The 19,447-nt window shown below is 51.6% G+C and overlaps 1 protein-coding gene across 1 annotated transcript in view; it reads left to right on the top strand.

Annotated features, from left to right (window-relative positions):
• The window catches only part of LOC116937404 (E3 ubiquitin-protein ligase UBR4), a gene marked incomplete at its 5' end in the record, with an annotated part of 266,747 nt that overhangs the window by 44,036 nt on the left and 203,264 nt on the right, over window positions 1–19,447 (top strand). Inside the window, 5 exon segments of the mRNA XM_076058468.1 lie at window positions 10,286–10,454; window positions 11,836–11,932; window positions 12,653–12,763; window positions 14,497–14,622; window positions 18,182–18,544. Coding sequence (XP_075914583.1) covers window positions 10,286–10,454; window positions 11,836–11,932; window positions 12,653–12,763; window positions 14,497–14,622; window positions 18,182–18,544 — 866 coding nt within the window.

Below are 19,447 nucleotides of genomic sequence, written 5' to 3'. Positions count from 1 at the left end.
CTGAAACGGCTCCTTTTTATGCCAAAAATCTCTCCCCTTCTCGGCTCCCCCTCACGAGGTGGAGCTATCTTTGATCTGATCGTATGTCGGTGGGGGGGTTCGTGTGTCGGTGGTGGGGGGGGTTCGTGTGTCAGTGTGTATGTTTGTGTGTGTGTCATTTATGACACGGTCCTGTTCGGGTCTTTCCTCAAGCCATAAACATCAAGACAACAGACACCTCGATTCATCTTGGTGGCGTCTGGTTGTCGGATCCCTCCACCCAGAGAGAGGGGTGGGTTCCCCCCCCCCCCCCCTTTTCCGTTTGCGTTCCGACGCACAAAGAAATGGTTAAGATTTTTTTTAAGTTTAACATTTCACATCACAGTTGGTATCTTATCATACACAGTTATGATCCTGCTTGTGATTCATAGTATTTGATTTATTTCCAAGTGAAGATGCTCTTCCGAGCGTATGCATTTTATCACGTGCTGCAGGGAAAGACAAAGGTGGCCGGGATCTTCCCATCTCTCTATACTTTGCAAATATCATTTCGACTCCATGTTCGCCACGACTCGTGTTTGTAACTACGTCCTCCCGACACCTCTCGGTTTACCGAGGTTCGAATTGTTATGATGGAATTATTAAAAAGAAAAATAATTTTCATCCTGAGTTTAAGAGGTCCGTTTCCAGATTGTTGGAATCCATATCCCTTGGTTCTGTAAGGTTCTATAATGGAATATCGTTTAAGGTTAACACATTATTATTAATGTTATTTTGCAATTTCTTTAAAACTTGTTTGTCTGGTTGCCGTGTGTGGGGTGGGGTGTGTCTCCTCATCAAACCCGGCTGGCTTTTCCAGATGGCCCCTTGTGATAAGGTGTAATTCCTGCTTCTCCGCGCTGTGAGAGAGACAAAGATGGTCGGGGTTGCTTGGGATATTGTTTAAACTCTTTCGTAAGTTTGCCCGTTCGCCTCATTCCTTCTCGATAACCTTTGATGTGACTCGGTATTTTGTCTCCAAGCTTTGCTTTAACAGTAAAAGTATTAAAGGTGAAAATCATTTGATAGCGAATTAATTATTGGATAATAATTCACTGATGTGTCTGGTGGCCTGTTCTTAATTGGAGTGAGCGTTAGGCTCGCTACTTTTATCTTATTCTTGTTGTTGCCTTTTAATTTTTGTTGTTGTTGTTTTACTGGAAAATAAGGAAAATAATATGTATACGATTTACCCTGTTGGCGTCTGGTGTCTGCTCTCTTGGTGTTCTGACCTCGGAGGGACCTTTCCTAAGGGGCCCATCAAACTCTTGTTCATCTGGAGATTTTCGCCGATAGCTGTTACATCCTCGCCTTGAGAGTTTTATTATTTCTTTATTCTTTAATGGTCTGTTTATGACCGACATCTGGTTTTTCGTGTTTCTGGCTTACTGGTTTGATTCATTAAAAAAAATATATATATATTGTTTGTCACGAAAGAAAGGAAAAAGAAATCTAGGTGTATGCATCCGTAAATATTCTTATGGATATTAATTGTGGAAAAAGGGCCGTATACAACATTCCGCCCTTTTAAAAATGATCGGTGGTCTGCCACCGGTTATTTTTAATATTAAAGAAAAATGCCTTTTTCCACCATGAACTATCGATTGTCTTCAAGTTTGTGATTTTTCCTTACAACGCGCGCGTACGTGTCACAACTTAGCATGATTACATTTGAAATAAGAAAATAAAAGAACAGGAAAAAGAGAAAAATTAAGGCAACATGTTACATCGGGTCTTATCAATTATTGCTTTGATTTTTGTTTCAGTTCCTGGGAAACACTGGATAGCGGTTTCGAGCCCGGTGGTACACCGTTTCCCTCCTGGCATCTCTTTGTTTAATGTTTACCAAGTTATTGGCAACCTTACTGCCACGTTTGGTCAAAAGTACAGAATAATTTTTCTCATGACCAGGTATTTTAGAGTAACCTGTGACCTTTCCATGCAACATCATCACATCGTCGTTTTGGTCCATCGTCGGTATGGCTTTAGCCAAATGAGCACGGTTCCTTGGTTCGTATCGGTAAATTTTTTTATCCCTCGCCTTCCCTGTGGGTTTATGTGGCGTGAAGCCATGTCGTACGCCACCAGGATTAGTACACAACACGAGTTTCCGTGCTCGACTGTTGGGGTCATTTGCCTTCTCCGCAGCCATGTGCAGATTTGCTGACTCCGTACCACGATCCGATTCCGTGCCTCGATTCGATTCCATGTTTTTGCGTGTGCTGGATTTCCACACATTCCCCAATCCATCATGGATTTTTGTCTCCGTAACGCGTTTCCCTGGCACTTTTACTGTACTCTCACGCAATTTTGCGACACAATTGATCGCGTTTCCATTTACCAAACAAGCATGTTTCTCCTCCCGATCCTGTTGGTTATCATTTCCTGTTAGATCACGTTTCATGGTTAATTTTCTTTGTTCAATAGGTGGGTTCACCACGGGAGCGACTCTCGCGTTCCCCACCACATCAAAGCGGGTGCATGACGTATTTAGTTTTCCACAATCATGGTTCCCCTCCTGGTTCTGTTTGTAACCTCCAGCCTGCTTGATTTTTTCCAAGGGGTGTGATTTTTTTTTCAGATCAGCGGACACCTCTTTCCCTGTCATTTTCCTCTCAACCAGTGTGAGCGATTTATCACGTGCCCATGCCACCCTCTTTGTTACAGCCAAGCCATGTGTGCCCCTTGTGTATCGTGGAATGGGGAATCGGCGTGATTCTGCTCTTGGCCTATATGCGCCATGATTCTCGCGATTATGTGTCTTTGTGTGTCGTGGCCGCCCATTCTCTATGTGCCACTGTCGACCGTAATTGTTATCTCGCCATCTGTGTGGGTAATTTTGGCCGGCTGTGTGCCGCTGCATTGGGTGAAGATATGGTTCTGCTCTTTGCTTCCACCCGTGGCGATTGTCGCAAATACGCGTCTCTGCACGCTGCGAACGCTCTCGGTCTGTGTGCCGTGGAATTGAGCACTGGTCTGACTTTGCTCGTGGTCTCCACACGTTGCGATTCTCGCAAATACGCGTCCCTGCACGCTGCGATCGCTCCCGGTCTGCGTGCCATTGTCTCGTGTAATTGTTATTTGACCACCCGTGTATATAATTATGTTGGTAATCCGTGGGTGCTTTTTGTTTTCTGCACTGTGGGCCTGCGTGCATCAAATGCCTCACATGTTTTTTTATTTTCCTCTGATAGGCTGGTTGCCTTGTCCCGTTCACTGTGTGCTGTGAAATCATTGTTTTTAGCTCGGTACAGCCAAGCCATGTGTGCCCGATCCACTATGTGGTCTAAGGAGGCTGTCTCTGGATTCAAGACCATTCCCACAATTTCTGTAATCTCTGGACTCAAAGATCCAAAAAACATAATTTTGAACCTTTTGTCACCTTCGTGATACTGATCCACATCGCCCGCATAGTACGCTCTTTTAAATCGCATGAGGTAATCCCGAGGATCCTCGTCTGCACACTGGGTCATAGATTTTGCAGCGTTAAATCCCTCAGACAGTGTTGAATATTCTCCAAACTTCCGAATCACTGCCAGGCTCAGCTTTTTAAAATCGTTCCGAACCTCGTATGGTAGCAATTTTACCCATGATATGGACTGTCCATGCAAGCTGCGTTTCAGCAAACTCGCTTTTTCATCCGTTTTCCTCAGACCCCTGATCATTGCTTCTGCTTCTACCGTTGCGATGTGAGTGTGAATGTCCCTGTTCTTATTGTGTGGATCAAAATAGGGAATTCTGACGAGAGCTTTGTCCATCAATTTCAGAGTGTTACTACTGAACGAATATTCGGAAAGTTGATCATCGTCATCCGAGTCAGATTCGGATGAGTCATTAACATCACGGTGGCGTTGCTTAACATGATTTTTGTAGTGTATTTTGCGCCTGTAACGTGGGTCAACTTTGCTCGGTGACTCATGTTTGTCCCATGGCTCATACTTATGTGGTTTTTGTGGGGTGTTTGATTTATATTTGTCTGGTGCGTCGTGCCTGTCTCGATGTTTGTGTCGGCCGTCTGTGCGTGGTGTGCGTTTTCCTGGAGAGTTGCCTCGGAGCTTCGGCTCCGCCCTTTCTCGCGTTATTAGTACAGAATCTCCTGGTGATTTAGTTTTAATATTCTGTCTCACTCTGACTTCGGGGTTATCAGTCCCACCTGTTTCTTTTCCGAAATTTTCCTCCTCCCATAATCTCTGTTTGTCTGTCTGTGCGAGAGGGTCTGAGTTCAGCGTAGTTATTCCTGATGTTTTTACATCGTGTTCGCTTTTGTCCCATTTTATCCAGTTCTTAAGCAGTGTCCCAATGTCATCAATACAGCTCCCTTTCCATGTGTCTCCATGATTTGTTTGCTCTGTAGCAGATCGGCCTGACCTTTTTGGTACAAGTTCCCAATATCCCGCAATCCACTCAAAAATTACTCTTAATACGAGCATCTCTGGAATTTCACTTCAGAGTGCATATCAAAACAGTTGTATCCAGAATGCATCAGTTCGACTCATGTGACTCTGGTATTCCCTTCAGAGCACGTATAGAAACACTTGTATCACAGGATGTGGTCAGTTTGACTCGAGCAAATAATCTTACTTCAACTGTCTTTGTTATACCCTGCTACTCTGGAATTTCCCTTCAGAGTGCGGTTTTTTTTTTGTTTGTTTTACACCCGTTACAGTCACAGGGTAACGTTAGATCATAAAACCTTGGTTAATACAACAGTGATTTGTTCCTTAATTCAAGCATAAACTGTCTGCGAGAGATCCCGGACGACGCGCCCAATATGTTGTATATATAGGTGTTATGAAAATTGATGAAAATAATGAAAATTAAATGAAATTTGAGATTTGCATAATTTATCCGAAATTATGTTAATTAGTGTAATTATGTGCATAAATTATGCTGATTCGAGAGATAATCGTATTAATTTATGCGAGTGGGCGTGGTTATGATAACGCAGGTCGTTATGGATTATCAGGTCGAGCCTCGGTGACGAGGATTGTGTTATGAATTGGAATAACGCAATTAATCGTATGCAGTGACGCAGGCGTTGTGAGCGTGAATGAGAGAGAGACGATTCGACTCTGCTCTTCAATTCCGTATTATCGATAAGGATACGATTACTCTCGATTGAACATTACGGATTATGTGTGTTATGGATCATGTGGTGATAGTGTGCTTATGATAGGTCCCCAGGATTCGGATCTCATACGCAGAACAATATTATGCAGAATTTCAGGAAGAATCACACACAAACCTTCTGCTTTAATCAATTTTATTTCTAGCTAACTTTAATTTTTGGATAATATGAAAACTCAATCTCGGGATTTTGGAATTTCAACACAGCGTTAACATGATACCATCACGATTGCGTTGTTTCACCTCGATAGCGGCACCTGTGGTTAATTCCCGACGCGTAACGCAATCGATCGGTTGTAGAGAGAGAGATTAAAAACATGCGAACTATTCTATCAAACCTTAACTTTATAATATGCAAACTCGTATGCTTGAATTGTTATACAACACGGCACTTGGTTTTTGATTCGTATCCAATCCTTAATACATTCTGATATGCGAAGTTATTATGCTTGAAATCGTCAGCACAGTACCACGTTGATGTTCGTTCATTGATTCATAACGATTATGAATTTAAAGCGTTCGACTGTAATACTTCTAATTGCCTTATCAACACCACTCGATGGCCACAATGCTTCGTTACTTGAATTGTCACACAAAACAGCAATCGGTCACTGATCATGCGCGGCCCTTAATGCAATTATTGTCACGTTGTTAACAATAGGATGACTGATTATTATGCAACGCTACTCGTTGACAGGGCACTCCAACCAGTATTATTCTTGGAGGCACAAATATGCGTTTGAATTCGTTATTTCATTCGTGGATACCGGCAAGGTTATGCAGAAAGACAAATATTAACGAACGACTCAAGTATTCCTAATCAACTTCTCAACGCGACTCAATGGGTGGCGATGTTTCCTTTTGAGATCCTTATCTCGGGCCAATCTTTTAATTGATTGTGGCCAGACCCCTGACAGGGAACCGGTTGAACAAGCTCTCTATCCCCGCGAGCGGCGCTCCGTGGTGAGGAGCCAAGAATTAATCCTTGTTAATGGGTCAGTAGGTAATTTATGCGGTTAGAAGTACAGCCCCAGCACAATATTACAGAGAAAAATCATGAACACTCTTAAAAACGATGGATTATTCACTCGGTCGTTGCGATGTTTCCACAATCACGGATGGTTCAATGGCTTGAGGTTTTTAGGCTTTGTTAATGACCCGTGTGTGTGTGTTGAATGGTGTGAGTGGTGTAAGAGTAGGCCAATGTTCAGAATCGATTCTTTGCGTCAAGCAGACGTCTGGTTTGTGTGTAGTGGGGGGCAGTGTATCATACGTATCAGTTGATTCTTCTTTCAGTAGTTGGTTCGGACTCGACGGACGTTGGTGAACGAGTAGATGCGTTGTTGTAGCTGAGATGACCGTCTGGTAGACGGCGTTAGAAGCACGCCCGCAGCGGCGCGCTGGTGCTGATGCTGGTGCTGATGGCACGCTGGTGGCGCGCGCTCTTTCTCCTTGAAGATGCGCGAACGCGCCCGTGCTGATTCGCTGACAGCAGTTTCCTCCACTGCTGGATGAGCTACGCCGGCATGCGCTCTTTCCGCTGCTGTAGTATCTGACGCTGCGCTCGCGAGCGACAGGTCAAGTTTTCTTCTGCTGAGTTGAGTTGAGATGAGTCTTCTTCTGTTGAGCTGAGTTGAGATGAGTCTTCTTCTGTTGAGCTGAGTTGAGATGAGTCTTCTTCTGTTGAGCTGCCCCCGAGGGCTGATGAGTTGGCCCCGAGGGCTGATGAGCTGGCTTCAATGCTGAAACGGCTCCTTTTTATGCCAAAAATCTCTCCCCTTCTCGGCTCCCCCTCACGAGGTGGAGCTATCTTTGATCTGATCGTATGTCGGTGGGGGGGTTCGTGTGTCGGTGGTGGGGGGGGTTCGTGTGTCAGTGTGTATGTTTGTGTGTGTGTCATTTATGACACGGTCCTGTTCGGGTCTTTCCTCAAGCCATAAACATCAAGACAACAGACACCTCGATTCATCTTGGTGGCGTCTGGTTGTCGGATCCCTCCACCCAGAGAGAGGGGTGGGTTCCCCCCCCCCCCCCCTTTTCCGTTTGCGTTCCGACGCACAAAGAAATGGTTAAGATTTTTTTTAAGTTTAACATTTCACATCACAGTTGGTATCTTATCATACACAGTTATGATCCTGCTTGTGATTCATAGTATTTGATTTATTTCCAAGTGAAGATGCTCTTCCGAGCGTATGCATTTTATCACGTGCTGCAGGGAAAGACAAAGGTGGCCGGGATCTTCCCATCTCTCTATACTTTGCAAATATCATTTCGACTCCATGTTCGCCACGACTCGTGTTTGTAACTACGTCCTCCCGACACCTCTCGGTTTACCGAGGTTCGAATTGTTATGATGGAATTATTAAAAAGAAAAATAATTTTCATCCTGAGTTTAAGAGGTCCGTTTCCAGATTGTTGGAATCCATATCCCTTGGTTCTGTAAGGTTCTATAATGGAATATCGTTTAAGGTTAACACATTATTATTAATGTTATTTTGCAATTTCTTTAAAACTTGTTTGTCTGGTTGCCGTGTGTGGGGTGGGGTGTGTCTCCTCATCAAACCCGGCTGGCTTTTCCAGATGGCCCCTTGTGATAAGGTGTAATTCCTGCTTCTCCGCGCTGTGAGAGAGACAAAGATGGTCGGGGTTGCTTGGGATATTGTTTAAACTCTTTCGTAAGTTTGCCCGTTCGCCTCATTCCTTCTCGATAACCTTTGATGTGACTCGGTATTTTGTCTCCAAGCTTTGCTTTAACAGTAAAAGTATTAAAGGTGAAAATCATTTGATAGCGAATTAATTATTGGATAATAATTCACTGATGTGTCTGGTGGCCTGTTCTTAATTGGAGTGAGCGTTAGGCTCGCTACTTTTATCTTATTCTTGTTGTTGCCTTTTAATTTTTGTTGTTGTTGTTTTACTGGAAAATAAGGAAAATAATATGTATACGATTTACCCTGTTGGCGTCTGGTGTCTGCTCTCTTGGTGTTCTGACCTCGGAGGGACCTTTCCTAAGGGGCCCATCAAACTCTTGTTCATCTGGAGATTTTCGCCGATAGCTGTTACATCCTCGCCTTGAGAGTTTTATTATTTCTTTATTCTTTAATGGTCTGTTTATGACCGACATCTGGTTTTTCGTGTTTCTGGCTTACTGGTTTGATTCATTAAAAAAAATATATATATATTGTTTGTCACGAAAGAAAGGAAAAAGAAATCTAGGTGTATGCATCCGTAAATATTCTTATGGATATTAATTGTGGAAAAAGGGCCGTATACAACACCACCACTGTCACTACCACCACTGTCACTACCACCACTGTCACTACCACCACTGTCACTACCACCACTGTCACTACCACCACCGTCACTACCACCACCGTCAATACCACCACCGTCACTACCACCACTGTCACTACCACCACTGTCACTACCACCACTGTCACTACCACCACTGTCACTACCACCACTGTCACTACCACCACTGTCACTACCACCACTGTCACTACCACCACTGTCACTACCACCACTGTCACTGTCACCACCACTGTCACTGTCACCACCACTGTCACTACCACCACCGTCACTCCCACCACCGTCACTCCCACCACCGTCACCACCACCACTGTCACTACCACCACCACTGTCACTACCACCACTGTCACCACCACCGCTGTCACTACCACCACCGTCACTACCACCACCGTCACCACCACCACTGTCACCACCACCACTGTCACCACCACCACTGTCACCACCACCACTGTCACTACCACCACTGTCACTACCACCACCACCACTGTCACCACCACCGCTGTCACCACTGTCACCACCACCACTGTCACCACCACCACTGTCACCACCACCACTGTCACCACCACCACCACCACCGTCACTACCACCACTGTCACTACCACCACTGTCACTACCACCACTGTCACCACCACCACTGTCACTACCACCACTGTCACTACCACCACCACTGTCACTACCACCACTGTCACTACCACCACTGTCACTACCACCACTGTCACTAGCACCACCACTGTCACTACCACCACCACTGTCACTACCACCACCACTGTCACTACCACCACCACTGTCATTACCACCACCACTGTCATTACCACCATCACTGTCACTACCACCACCACTGTCACCACCACCACTGTCACCACCACTGTCACTACCACCACTGTCACTACCACCACTGTCACTACCACCACTGTCACTACCACCACTGTCACTACCACCACTGTCACTACCACCACCGTCACTACCACCACCGTCACTACCACCACCGTCAATACCACCACCGTCACTACCACCACCGTCACTACCACCACTGTCACTACCACCACTGTCACTACCACCACTGTCACTACCACCACTGTCACTACCACCACTGTCACTACCACCACTGTCACTACCACCACTGTCACTACCACCACTGTCACTACCATCACTGTCACTACCACCACTGTCACTGTCACCACCACTGTCACTGTCACCACCACTGTCACTACCACCACCGTCACTCCCACCACCGTCACTCCCACCACCGTCACCACCACCACTGTCACTACCACCACCACTGTCACTACCACCACTGTCACCACCACCACTGTCACCACCACCGCTGTCACTACCACCACCGTCACTACCACCACCGTCACCACCACCACTGTCACCACCACCACCGTAACTACCACCACTGTCACTACCACCACTGTCACTACCACCACCGTCACTACCACCACTGTCACTACCACCACCACTGTCACTACCACCACCACCGTCACCACCACCACTGTCACCACCACCACTGTCACCACCACCACTGTCACCACCACCACTGTCACCACCACCACTGTCACCACCACCACTGTCACTACCACCACTGTCACTACCACCACCACCACTGTCACCACCACCGCTGTCACCACTGTCACCACCACCACTGTCACCACCACCACTGTCACTACCACCACTGTCACTACCACCACCACCGTCACCACCACCACCACCACCGTCACCACCACCGCTGTCGCCTCTACATCATCACTCCCCGCATTGGCACTGGGCCAGGCTAAGGCCAGTCCACCAAGTGAGCCTCTCCCCCGCCCCTCCGTGTGCCCCTCCGCAGTGTCTGGCCGCAGCAGCGCGTACGGCGACGGCGTCGCCGAGGGCCCGGCCCGTGGGCCGGGCAGCGTGACGTCCAGCACGGGCGCCGTCAGCACCACCATGGGCCACCAGGAGGGCGACGGCTCCGAGGGGGAGGGGGAGGCCGACGGGGACCTGGGCACCACCAACCGGTGATGGTGGGGGGTGGAGGGTGTGGTGGGGGGGTGTCGGTGGGGGGGGGGGTGATGGTGGGGTGTGTGGGGGGGGGGTGATGGGGTGGGGGGTGGAGGGGGGTGGAGGGGGCACAGAGCGGGGGGGGGGGGGGGGTTTAGGGGTCAAGGGTTAAGGGGGCCGGAGTTTGGGGTTAGCGTTACTGGGACTGGGTTAGGTGGTGTAGTGGTGTAGGGGTGTAGTGGTGTAGTGGGTAGGTGGTGTAGTGGTGTAGTAGTTAGGTGGTGTAGTGGTGTAGTAGTTAGGTGGTGTGGTGGTGTAGTGGTGTAGTAGTTAGGTGGTGTAGTGGTGTAGTAGTTAGGTGGTGTAGTGGTGTAGTAGTTAGGTGGTGTAGTGGTTAGGTGGTGTCGTGGTGTAGTAGTTAGGTGGTGTAGTGGTGTAGTGTTTAGGTGGTGTAGTGGGTTAGGTGGTACAGTGTTTAGGTGGTGTAGGGGTTAGGGGTTGTGCCTATGGTTTAGGGTTACGGTGGTGGTAGTCTTTGTGGTTCGGTTATGGCACGTCCTCTGGTCCTAACACCCGTTTGAGACGAGGCTCAACAAGAAAGCTGTCTCCCTGGTGTGGACCAGTTGGTCTCAAAGGACAATGCACATGTACTATCAGAGCGTGTCTCTCGTTTGCACCACAAGCATCTGTGGCTGATGCAGACGTGATTCCTCGCAAGAGGCTGTCGTGTTGCCAGAAAAACGGGGAAAAAGCCACCGTAATAGGTTTTTTTTACCCCTTTTAACTGGCACACAAACTGACACCTTTATTCAAGGCATCATGTTCGCAATAACCACAACACAAGCAGTCAAAATGCAAACAAAAAGAGTCAACTCTGATAATAATGATATTGGCACTGTCCTCGAATTTGATTGGTCCACACCCGAGAGACGGCTTTTCTTAGAGCCCTTTAGTCTCCACTGGTGTTGGACCAGAAGACGCCAAAAGGCGTCGCACAACTCAAAAACAGCGCACTTGTCAGAGTATTGAGGGCTCGGGGTGAGCATTTACATTATGAGACCTCATCCTTTGCCAGTAACAGGATATAGTGATAGGCTTTTTACCCTTTTAACTGGCACAAAAAAATTCCATGATGCCTTGAACAGAGGTGTCAGTTTTTTTTTTTGTGTGTGTGTGTGTGCCGGTTAAAAGGGTAAAACCTATTACTAGATCTTGTTTACTGGCAAAAAGGACGAGTTGCCGATGGGCGGCCGAGCGTGCACGGCCTGCGGTATCACCGCCAGCTGTGAGCGCGCTCCCGGCCTGCCCACACGCCCCCCCCCAACACACACAGTGCCGGGCGTTCACCACCACCACCACCACCACCACCCTCCCCGTGTCTCGCGCTCATGGCCGCAGGCTGCACATGGTGAGGCTGATGCTTCTGGAGCGACTGCTGCAGTACCTGCCGCAAGTTCACACAGTGGGAGGGGTGCGAGCCATCCCCTACATGCAGGTAGCTCGCTCGCGCGCGCGCGCACTTAGCCTGGCACAGCAGTCGACCCGTGATGATGATGATGATGATGGCGGCGACGATGATGGAGACGATGTTGCCAGGTGATCCTCATGCTGAGCTCGGTGATGTTGCTGATGGTGATGTTAACGACGCTCGTGATGTTGGCGACGCTGACGACGCTGACGACGATGACGACGATGCTGACTACGATGATGACGACGATGGGGACGACGATGGGGACGACGATGGTGATGACGATGGTGATGACGACGATGATGACTACGATGCTGGCTATGATGATGACGACGATGCTGATGATGACGACGATGATGACGATGATGCTGGCTGTGATGACGACGATGCTGGCTATGATGACGACGATGCTGACGATGATGATGATGATGACGACGATGCTGGCTATGATGACGATGCTGACGACGATGATGATGACGACGATGCTGGCTATGATGACGATGCTGGCTATGATGACGACGATGCTGACGACGATGATAATGACGACGATGATAATGACGACGATGATAATGACGACGATGATAATGACGACGATGATAATGACGACGATGATAATGACGACGATGCTGGCTATGATGACGACGATGCTGACGACGATGATAATGACGATGATAATGACGACGATGCTGACGACGATGCTGACGACGATGATTATGACGACGATGATAATGACGACGATGTTGCCAGGTGATCCTCATGCTGAGCTCGGACCTGGACGGCGACGATGAGAAGGACAAGGGGGCTCTGGACAACCTCCTCACGCGCCTCGTCGCTGAGCTGGCCATCGACAAGAAGAAGGTGCCTGCCGGGATCGGTCGTGTCGCTGGGGGTTCACGAAGGTCGTGTGGGTGGGGTCGAAGGTCGTGTTGGTGGGGTCGAAGGTCGTGTCGCTGGGCGTTCACGAAGGTCGTGTGGGTGGGGTCGAAGGTTGTGTGGGTGGGGTCGAAGGTCGTGTCGCTGGGGGTTCACGAAGGTCGTGTGGGTGGGGTCGAAGGTCGTGTGGGTGGGGTCGAAGGTCGTGTGGGTGGGGTCGAAGGTCGTGTGGGTGGGGTCGAAGGTCGTGTGGGTGGGGTCGAAGGTCGTGTGAGTGGGGTTTATGAAGGTCGTGTGGGTGGGGTTCACGAAGGTCGTGTGGGTGGGGTCGAAGGTCGTGTGGGTGGGGTTCACGACGGCCGTGTGGGTGGGTGGGGTTCACGGTGGCCGTGTGGGTGGGTGTACGTCTGTGTGTACGTCTGTGTGTGTGTAACTCCATGTGTGTGCGTGTGTTACTCCACGCGTGTGTGTGTGTGTGTGTGTGCGCGTGTGTGCGTGTGTGTAACTCCACGCGTGTGTGTGTGTGTGTGTAACTCCACGCGTGTGTGTGTGTAATTCCACGCGTGTGTGTGTAACTCCACGCGTGTGTGTGCGTGTAATTCCACGCGTGTGTGCGTGTAACTCCACGCGTGTGTGTAACTCCACGCGTGTGTGTGCGTGTGTGTAACTCCACGCGTGTGTGTGCGTGTGTGTAACTCCACGCGTGTGTGTGCGTGTGTGTAATTCCACGCGTGTGTGCGTGTGTGTAACTCCACGCGTGTGTGTGCGTGTGTGTAACTCCACGCGTGTGTGCGTGTGTGTAACTCCACGCGTGTGTGTGCGTGTGTGTAACTCCACGCGTGTGTGCGTGTGTGTAACTCCACGCGTGTGTGTGTGTGTGTGTAACTCCACGCGTGTGTGTGCGTGTGTGTAACTCCACGCGTGTGTGCGTGTGTGTAACTCCACGCGTGTGTGTGTGTGTGTAACTCCACGCGTGTGTGTGCGTGTGTGTAACTCCCCGCGTGTGTGCGTGTGTGTAACTCCACGCGTGTGTGTGTGTGTGTGTAATTCCACGCGTGTGTGCGTGTGTGTAACTCCACGCGTGTAACTCCACGCGTGTGTGTGCGTGTGTGTACGTGCGTGTAACTCCACGCGTGTGTGTGTGTGTAACTCCACGCGCGCGTGTGTGTGTACGTGTGTGTAACTCCACGCGTGTGTGTGTGTGTGTGCATGTGTGTAACTCCACGCGTGTGTGTGCGTGTGTGTAACTCCACGTGTGTGTGTGTGTGCGTGTGTGTAACTCCACGTGTGTGTGTGCGTGTGTAACTCTGTAACTCCACGCGTGTGTGTGTGTGCGCGTGTGTGTAACTCCACGCGTGTGTGTGCGTGTGTGTGTGTGTGTAACTCCACGCGTGTGTGTGCGTGTGTGTGTGTGTGTGTGTAACTCCACGCGTGTGTGTGCGTGTGTGTAACTCCACGCGTGTGTGTGTGTGTAACTCCACGCGTGTGTGTGTAACTCCACGCGTGTGTGTGTGTGCGTGTGTGTAACTCCACGCGTGTGTGTGTGTGCGTGTGTGTAACTCCACGCGTGTGTGTGCGTGTGTGTAACTCCGTGTGTGTGTGTGTAACTCCACGCGTGTGTGTGCGTGTGTGTAACTCCGTGTGTGTGTGTGTAACTCCACGCGTGTGTGTGTGTGCGTGTGTGTAACTCCACGCGTGTGTGTGTGTATGTGCGTCAGGACGTAGCAAAGAGGGCCGAGCGGACCCCTGCTAACGAGGTGACGCTGGTCATCATGCGTCTGCTCAGCGTCTTCATGTCGCGTACCAAAGCCTCCTCCTCCTCCTACAGGGCAGCCTCCAATGAGGTGGGGGCACTCACACACGGAGACCCACAGACTCACATAGAGACTCACAGACTCACACATAGAGACCCACAGATTCACCACACACAGAGACCCACAGATTCACCACACACAGAGACCCACAGACTCACCACACAGAGACCCACAGACTCACCACACACAGAGACCCACAGACTCACCACACACAGAGACCCACAGACTCACCACACAGAGACCCACAGACTCACCACACAGAGACCCACAGACTCACATAGAGACCCATAGACTCACCACACGGAGACCCACAGACTCACACACAGAGACCCACAGACTCACACACAGACTCACCACACATAGAGACCCACAGACTCACCACACAGAGACCCACAGACTCACATAGAGACCCATAGACTCACCACACGGAGACCCACAGACTCACACACAGAGACCCACAGACTCACCACACAGAGACCCACAGACTCACATAGAGACCCACAGACTCACACACAGACTCACCACACATAGAGACCCACACACTCACCACACACAGACACCCACAGACTCACCACACACAGACACCCACAGACTCACCACACGCAGACACCCACAGACTCACACACAGAGACCCACAGACTCACCACACAGAGACCCACAGACTCACATAGAGACCCACAGACTCACACACAGACTCACCACACATAGAGACCCACAGACTCACCTCACACAGACACCCACAGACTCACCACACACAGAGACCCACAGACTCACCACACAGAGACACCCACAGACTCACCACACAGAGACACCCACAGACTCACCACGCACAGAGGCCCACAGACTCACCACACAGAGACCCACAGACTCACATAGAGACCCATAGACTCACCACACGGAGACCCACAGACTCACACACAGAGACCCACAGACTCACCACACAGAGACCCACAGACTCACATAGAGACACACAGACTCACACACAGACTCACCACACATAGAGACCCACAGACTCACCACACAGAGACCCATAGACTCACCACACGGAGACCCACAGACTCACACACAGAGACCCACAGACTCACCACACAGAGACCCACAGACTCACATAGAGACCCACAGACTCACACACAGACTCACCACACATAGAGACCCACACACTCACCACACACAGACACCCACAGACTCACCACACATAGACACCCACAGACTCACCACACGCAGACACCCACAGACTCACACACAGAGACCCACAGACTCACCACACAGAGACCCACAGACTCACATAGAGACCCACAGACTCACACACAGACTCACCACACATAGAGACCCACAGACTCACCTCACACAGACACCCACAGACTCACACACAGACACCCACAGACTCACCACACACAGAGACCCACAGACTCACCACACAGAGACACCCACAGACTCACCACACAGAGACACCCACAGACTCACCACGCACAGAGGCCCACAGACTCACCACACACAGAGACCCACAGACTCACCACACACAGACACCCACAGACTCACCACGCACAGAGACCCACAGACTCACCACACACAGACACCCACAGACTCACCACACGCAGAGACCCACAGACTCACCACACAAGACACCCACAGACTCGCCACACAGACACCCACAGACTCACCACACAAAGAGACCCACAGACTCACCACACACAGACACCACACAGACTCACCACACACAGACACCCACAGACTCACCACACACAGACACCCACAGACTCACCACACGCAGAGACCCACAGACTCACCACACAAGACACCCACAGACTCGCCACACAGACACCCACAGACTCACCACACAAAGAGACCCACAGACTCACCACACACAGACACCCACAGACTCACCACACACAGACACCACACAGACTCACCACACACAGACACCCACAGACTCGCCACACACAGACACCCACAGACTCACCACACACAGACACCCACAGACTCACCACACAGAGACCACACAGACTCGCCACACACAGATACCACACAGACTCACCACACACACACTCACCACACACACACACTCACCACACACACACACTCACCACACACACACACTCACCACACACACACACTCACCACACACAGACACACACACACAGACTCACCACACACACACACAGACACCACACACACACAGACACCACACACACACACTCACCACACACACACAGACACCACACACACACACACTCACCACACACACACAGACACCACACACTCACCACACACACACTCACACACACACACTCACCACACCACACACACCACACACACACACAGACTCACCACACACAGACACACACACACAGACTCACCACACAACACACACACACACAGACACCACACACACACACTCACCACACACACTCACCACACACACACACACACCCACCACACACACCACACACTCACCACACACTCACCACACACACACACCACACACACACTCACCACACACTCACCACACACACACCACACACACACTCACCACACACACAACAGACACCACACACACACACTCACCACATACACACAGACACCACACACACACACTCACCACATACACACAGACACCACACACACACACACTCACCACACACACACAGACACCACACACTCACCACACACACACTCACCACACACACACTCACCACACACACACTCACCACACACACACTCACCACACACACACTCACCACACACACACACTCACCACACACACACTCACCACACACACACACTCACCACACACACACAGACACCACACACTCGACGTACCCCACACACACACACACTCACCACACACACACAGACTCACCACACACACACACACTCGCCACACACAGACTCACCACACACACACACACACTCACCCACCACACACACACACACTCACTACACACACACACACACACACACACACACACTCACCACACACACACACCACACACACACACACACTCACCACACACACACACTCACCACACACACACACACACCACACACTCACCACACACACACACACACACACACACACACACACACACACACCACACACACACACACTCACCACACACACACACACACACTCACCACACACACACACACACTCACACACACACACACACACACCACACACTCACCACACACACACACGGACACCACACACCACACACACACACCACACACACACACTCACCACAAACACACACTCACCACAAACACACACTCACCACACACACACACTCACCACACACACACACAGACACCACACACACACACTCACCACACACACACACACTCACCACACACAGACTTACCACACACACACACTCACCACACACACTCACATCACACACTCACCACACACACACAGAGACTTAACCACGCAGGCCCCGCGACCGACGAATCCTCGCTCCCGTTTCTCTCCCATCGAACAAACGACCGCTCGCTCACCACCCCCCCTCCCTCCCCTCCTCCCCCCCTCCCTCCCCCCCTCCCTCCCCCCCCTCCCTCCCCCTCCCCTCCCTCCCTCCCCCCCGCCCAGCCCGCCCAGCCCCCGTCCCCACCGTGCACGGCATCGTCCCTCACCTCGAGCGCGACGGCAAGTGCCCTCCTCGCCTCCGGCGCCGTGGATCACTGCCTGCTCGTGCTGCGCACGCTGCTCGATTTCTGGCGAGGGCTGCAGCCGGACGACGACGCCGGCGGCGCCGCCTCCACCGCCTCCTCCTCCTCCGCCGCCTCCTCGTCGTCGTCGTCGTCGTCCGTGGGGGGCCCGGCGGCCGCGGGCGGCGGCGGCGGCGGTGGGGGCGGAGGAGCAGGGGGGGCGACGTCGGCCCAGCTGCTGCGGCCTCACACCACCGCACCCCCGCCAGACATGAGCCCCTTCTTCCTGCGGCAATACGTGCGGGTGAGCTGGGGTTGGGGTGAGCTGGGGGTTTGGGTGGGCTGGGTTTGGGTGAGCTGGGGGTTGGGTGGGCTGGGGTTGGGTGGGCTGGGGTTTGGGGTGGGCTGGGGTTGGGTGGGCTGGGGTTTGGGGTGGGCTGGGGTTGGGTGGGCTGGGGTTTGGGGTGGGCTGGGGTTGGGTGAGCTGGGGTTGGGTGGGCTGGGGTTTGGGTAAGTGGGGGTTGGGTGAGCTGGGTTGGGTGAGCTGGGTTGGGTGGGCTGGGTTTGGGTGAGCGGGGTTGGGTGGGCTGGGTTGGGTGGGCTGGGGTTGGGTGAGCTGGGTTGGGTGGGCTGGGTTGGGTGAGCGGGGTTGGGTGGGCTGGGTTTGGGTGAGCTGGGGTTTGGGTGGGCTGGGGTTTGGGTGGGCTGGGGTTGGGTGGGCTGGGGTTTGGGTGAGCGGGGGTTTGGGTAGGTGGGGGTTGGGTGAGCTGGGTTGGGTGAGCTGGGTTGGGTGGGGCTGGGGTTTGGGTGAGCTGGGGGTTTGGTGGGCTGGGGTTGGGTGGGCGGGGGTTTGGTGGGCTGGGGTTGGGTGAGCTGGGGTTGGGTGGGCTGGGTTGGGTGAGCGGGGTTGGGTGAGCGGGGATTGGGTGAGCTGGGGTTGGGTGGGCTGGGGTTGGGTGAGCTGGGTTTGGGTGAGCTGGGTTTGGGTGAGCTGGGTTTGGGTGAGCTGGGTTTGGGTGAGCTGGGTTGGGTGAGCTGGGGTTGGGTGAGCGGGGGTTGGGTGGGCTGGGTTGGGTGAGCTGGGTTGGGTGGGCTGGGTTTGGGTGAGCGGGGTTGGGTGAGTTGGGTTGGGTGGGCTGGGTTGGGTGGGCTGGGTTGGGTGGGCTGGGTTGGGTGGGCTGGGGTTGGGTGGGCTGGGGTTGGGTGG

Source organism: Petromyzon marinus, assembly GCF_048934315.1.
Source record: "Petromyzon marinus isolate PM22_M1 ecotype Great Lakes invasive population chromosome 75 unlocalized genomic scaffold, UKy_Petmar_22M1.pri1.0 chr75_unloc.2, whole genome shotgun sequence".
NCBI classification, from domain to species: Eukaryota; Metazoa; Chordata; class Hyperoartia; order Petromyzontiformes; family Petromyzontidae; genus Petromyzon; species Petromyzon marinus.
The sequence above is the reverse complement of the archived record's forward strand: the minus strand, read 5'-3'. Positions and strand labels throughout refer to the sequence as shown.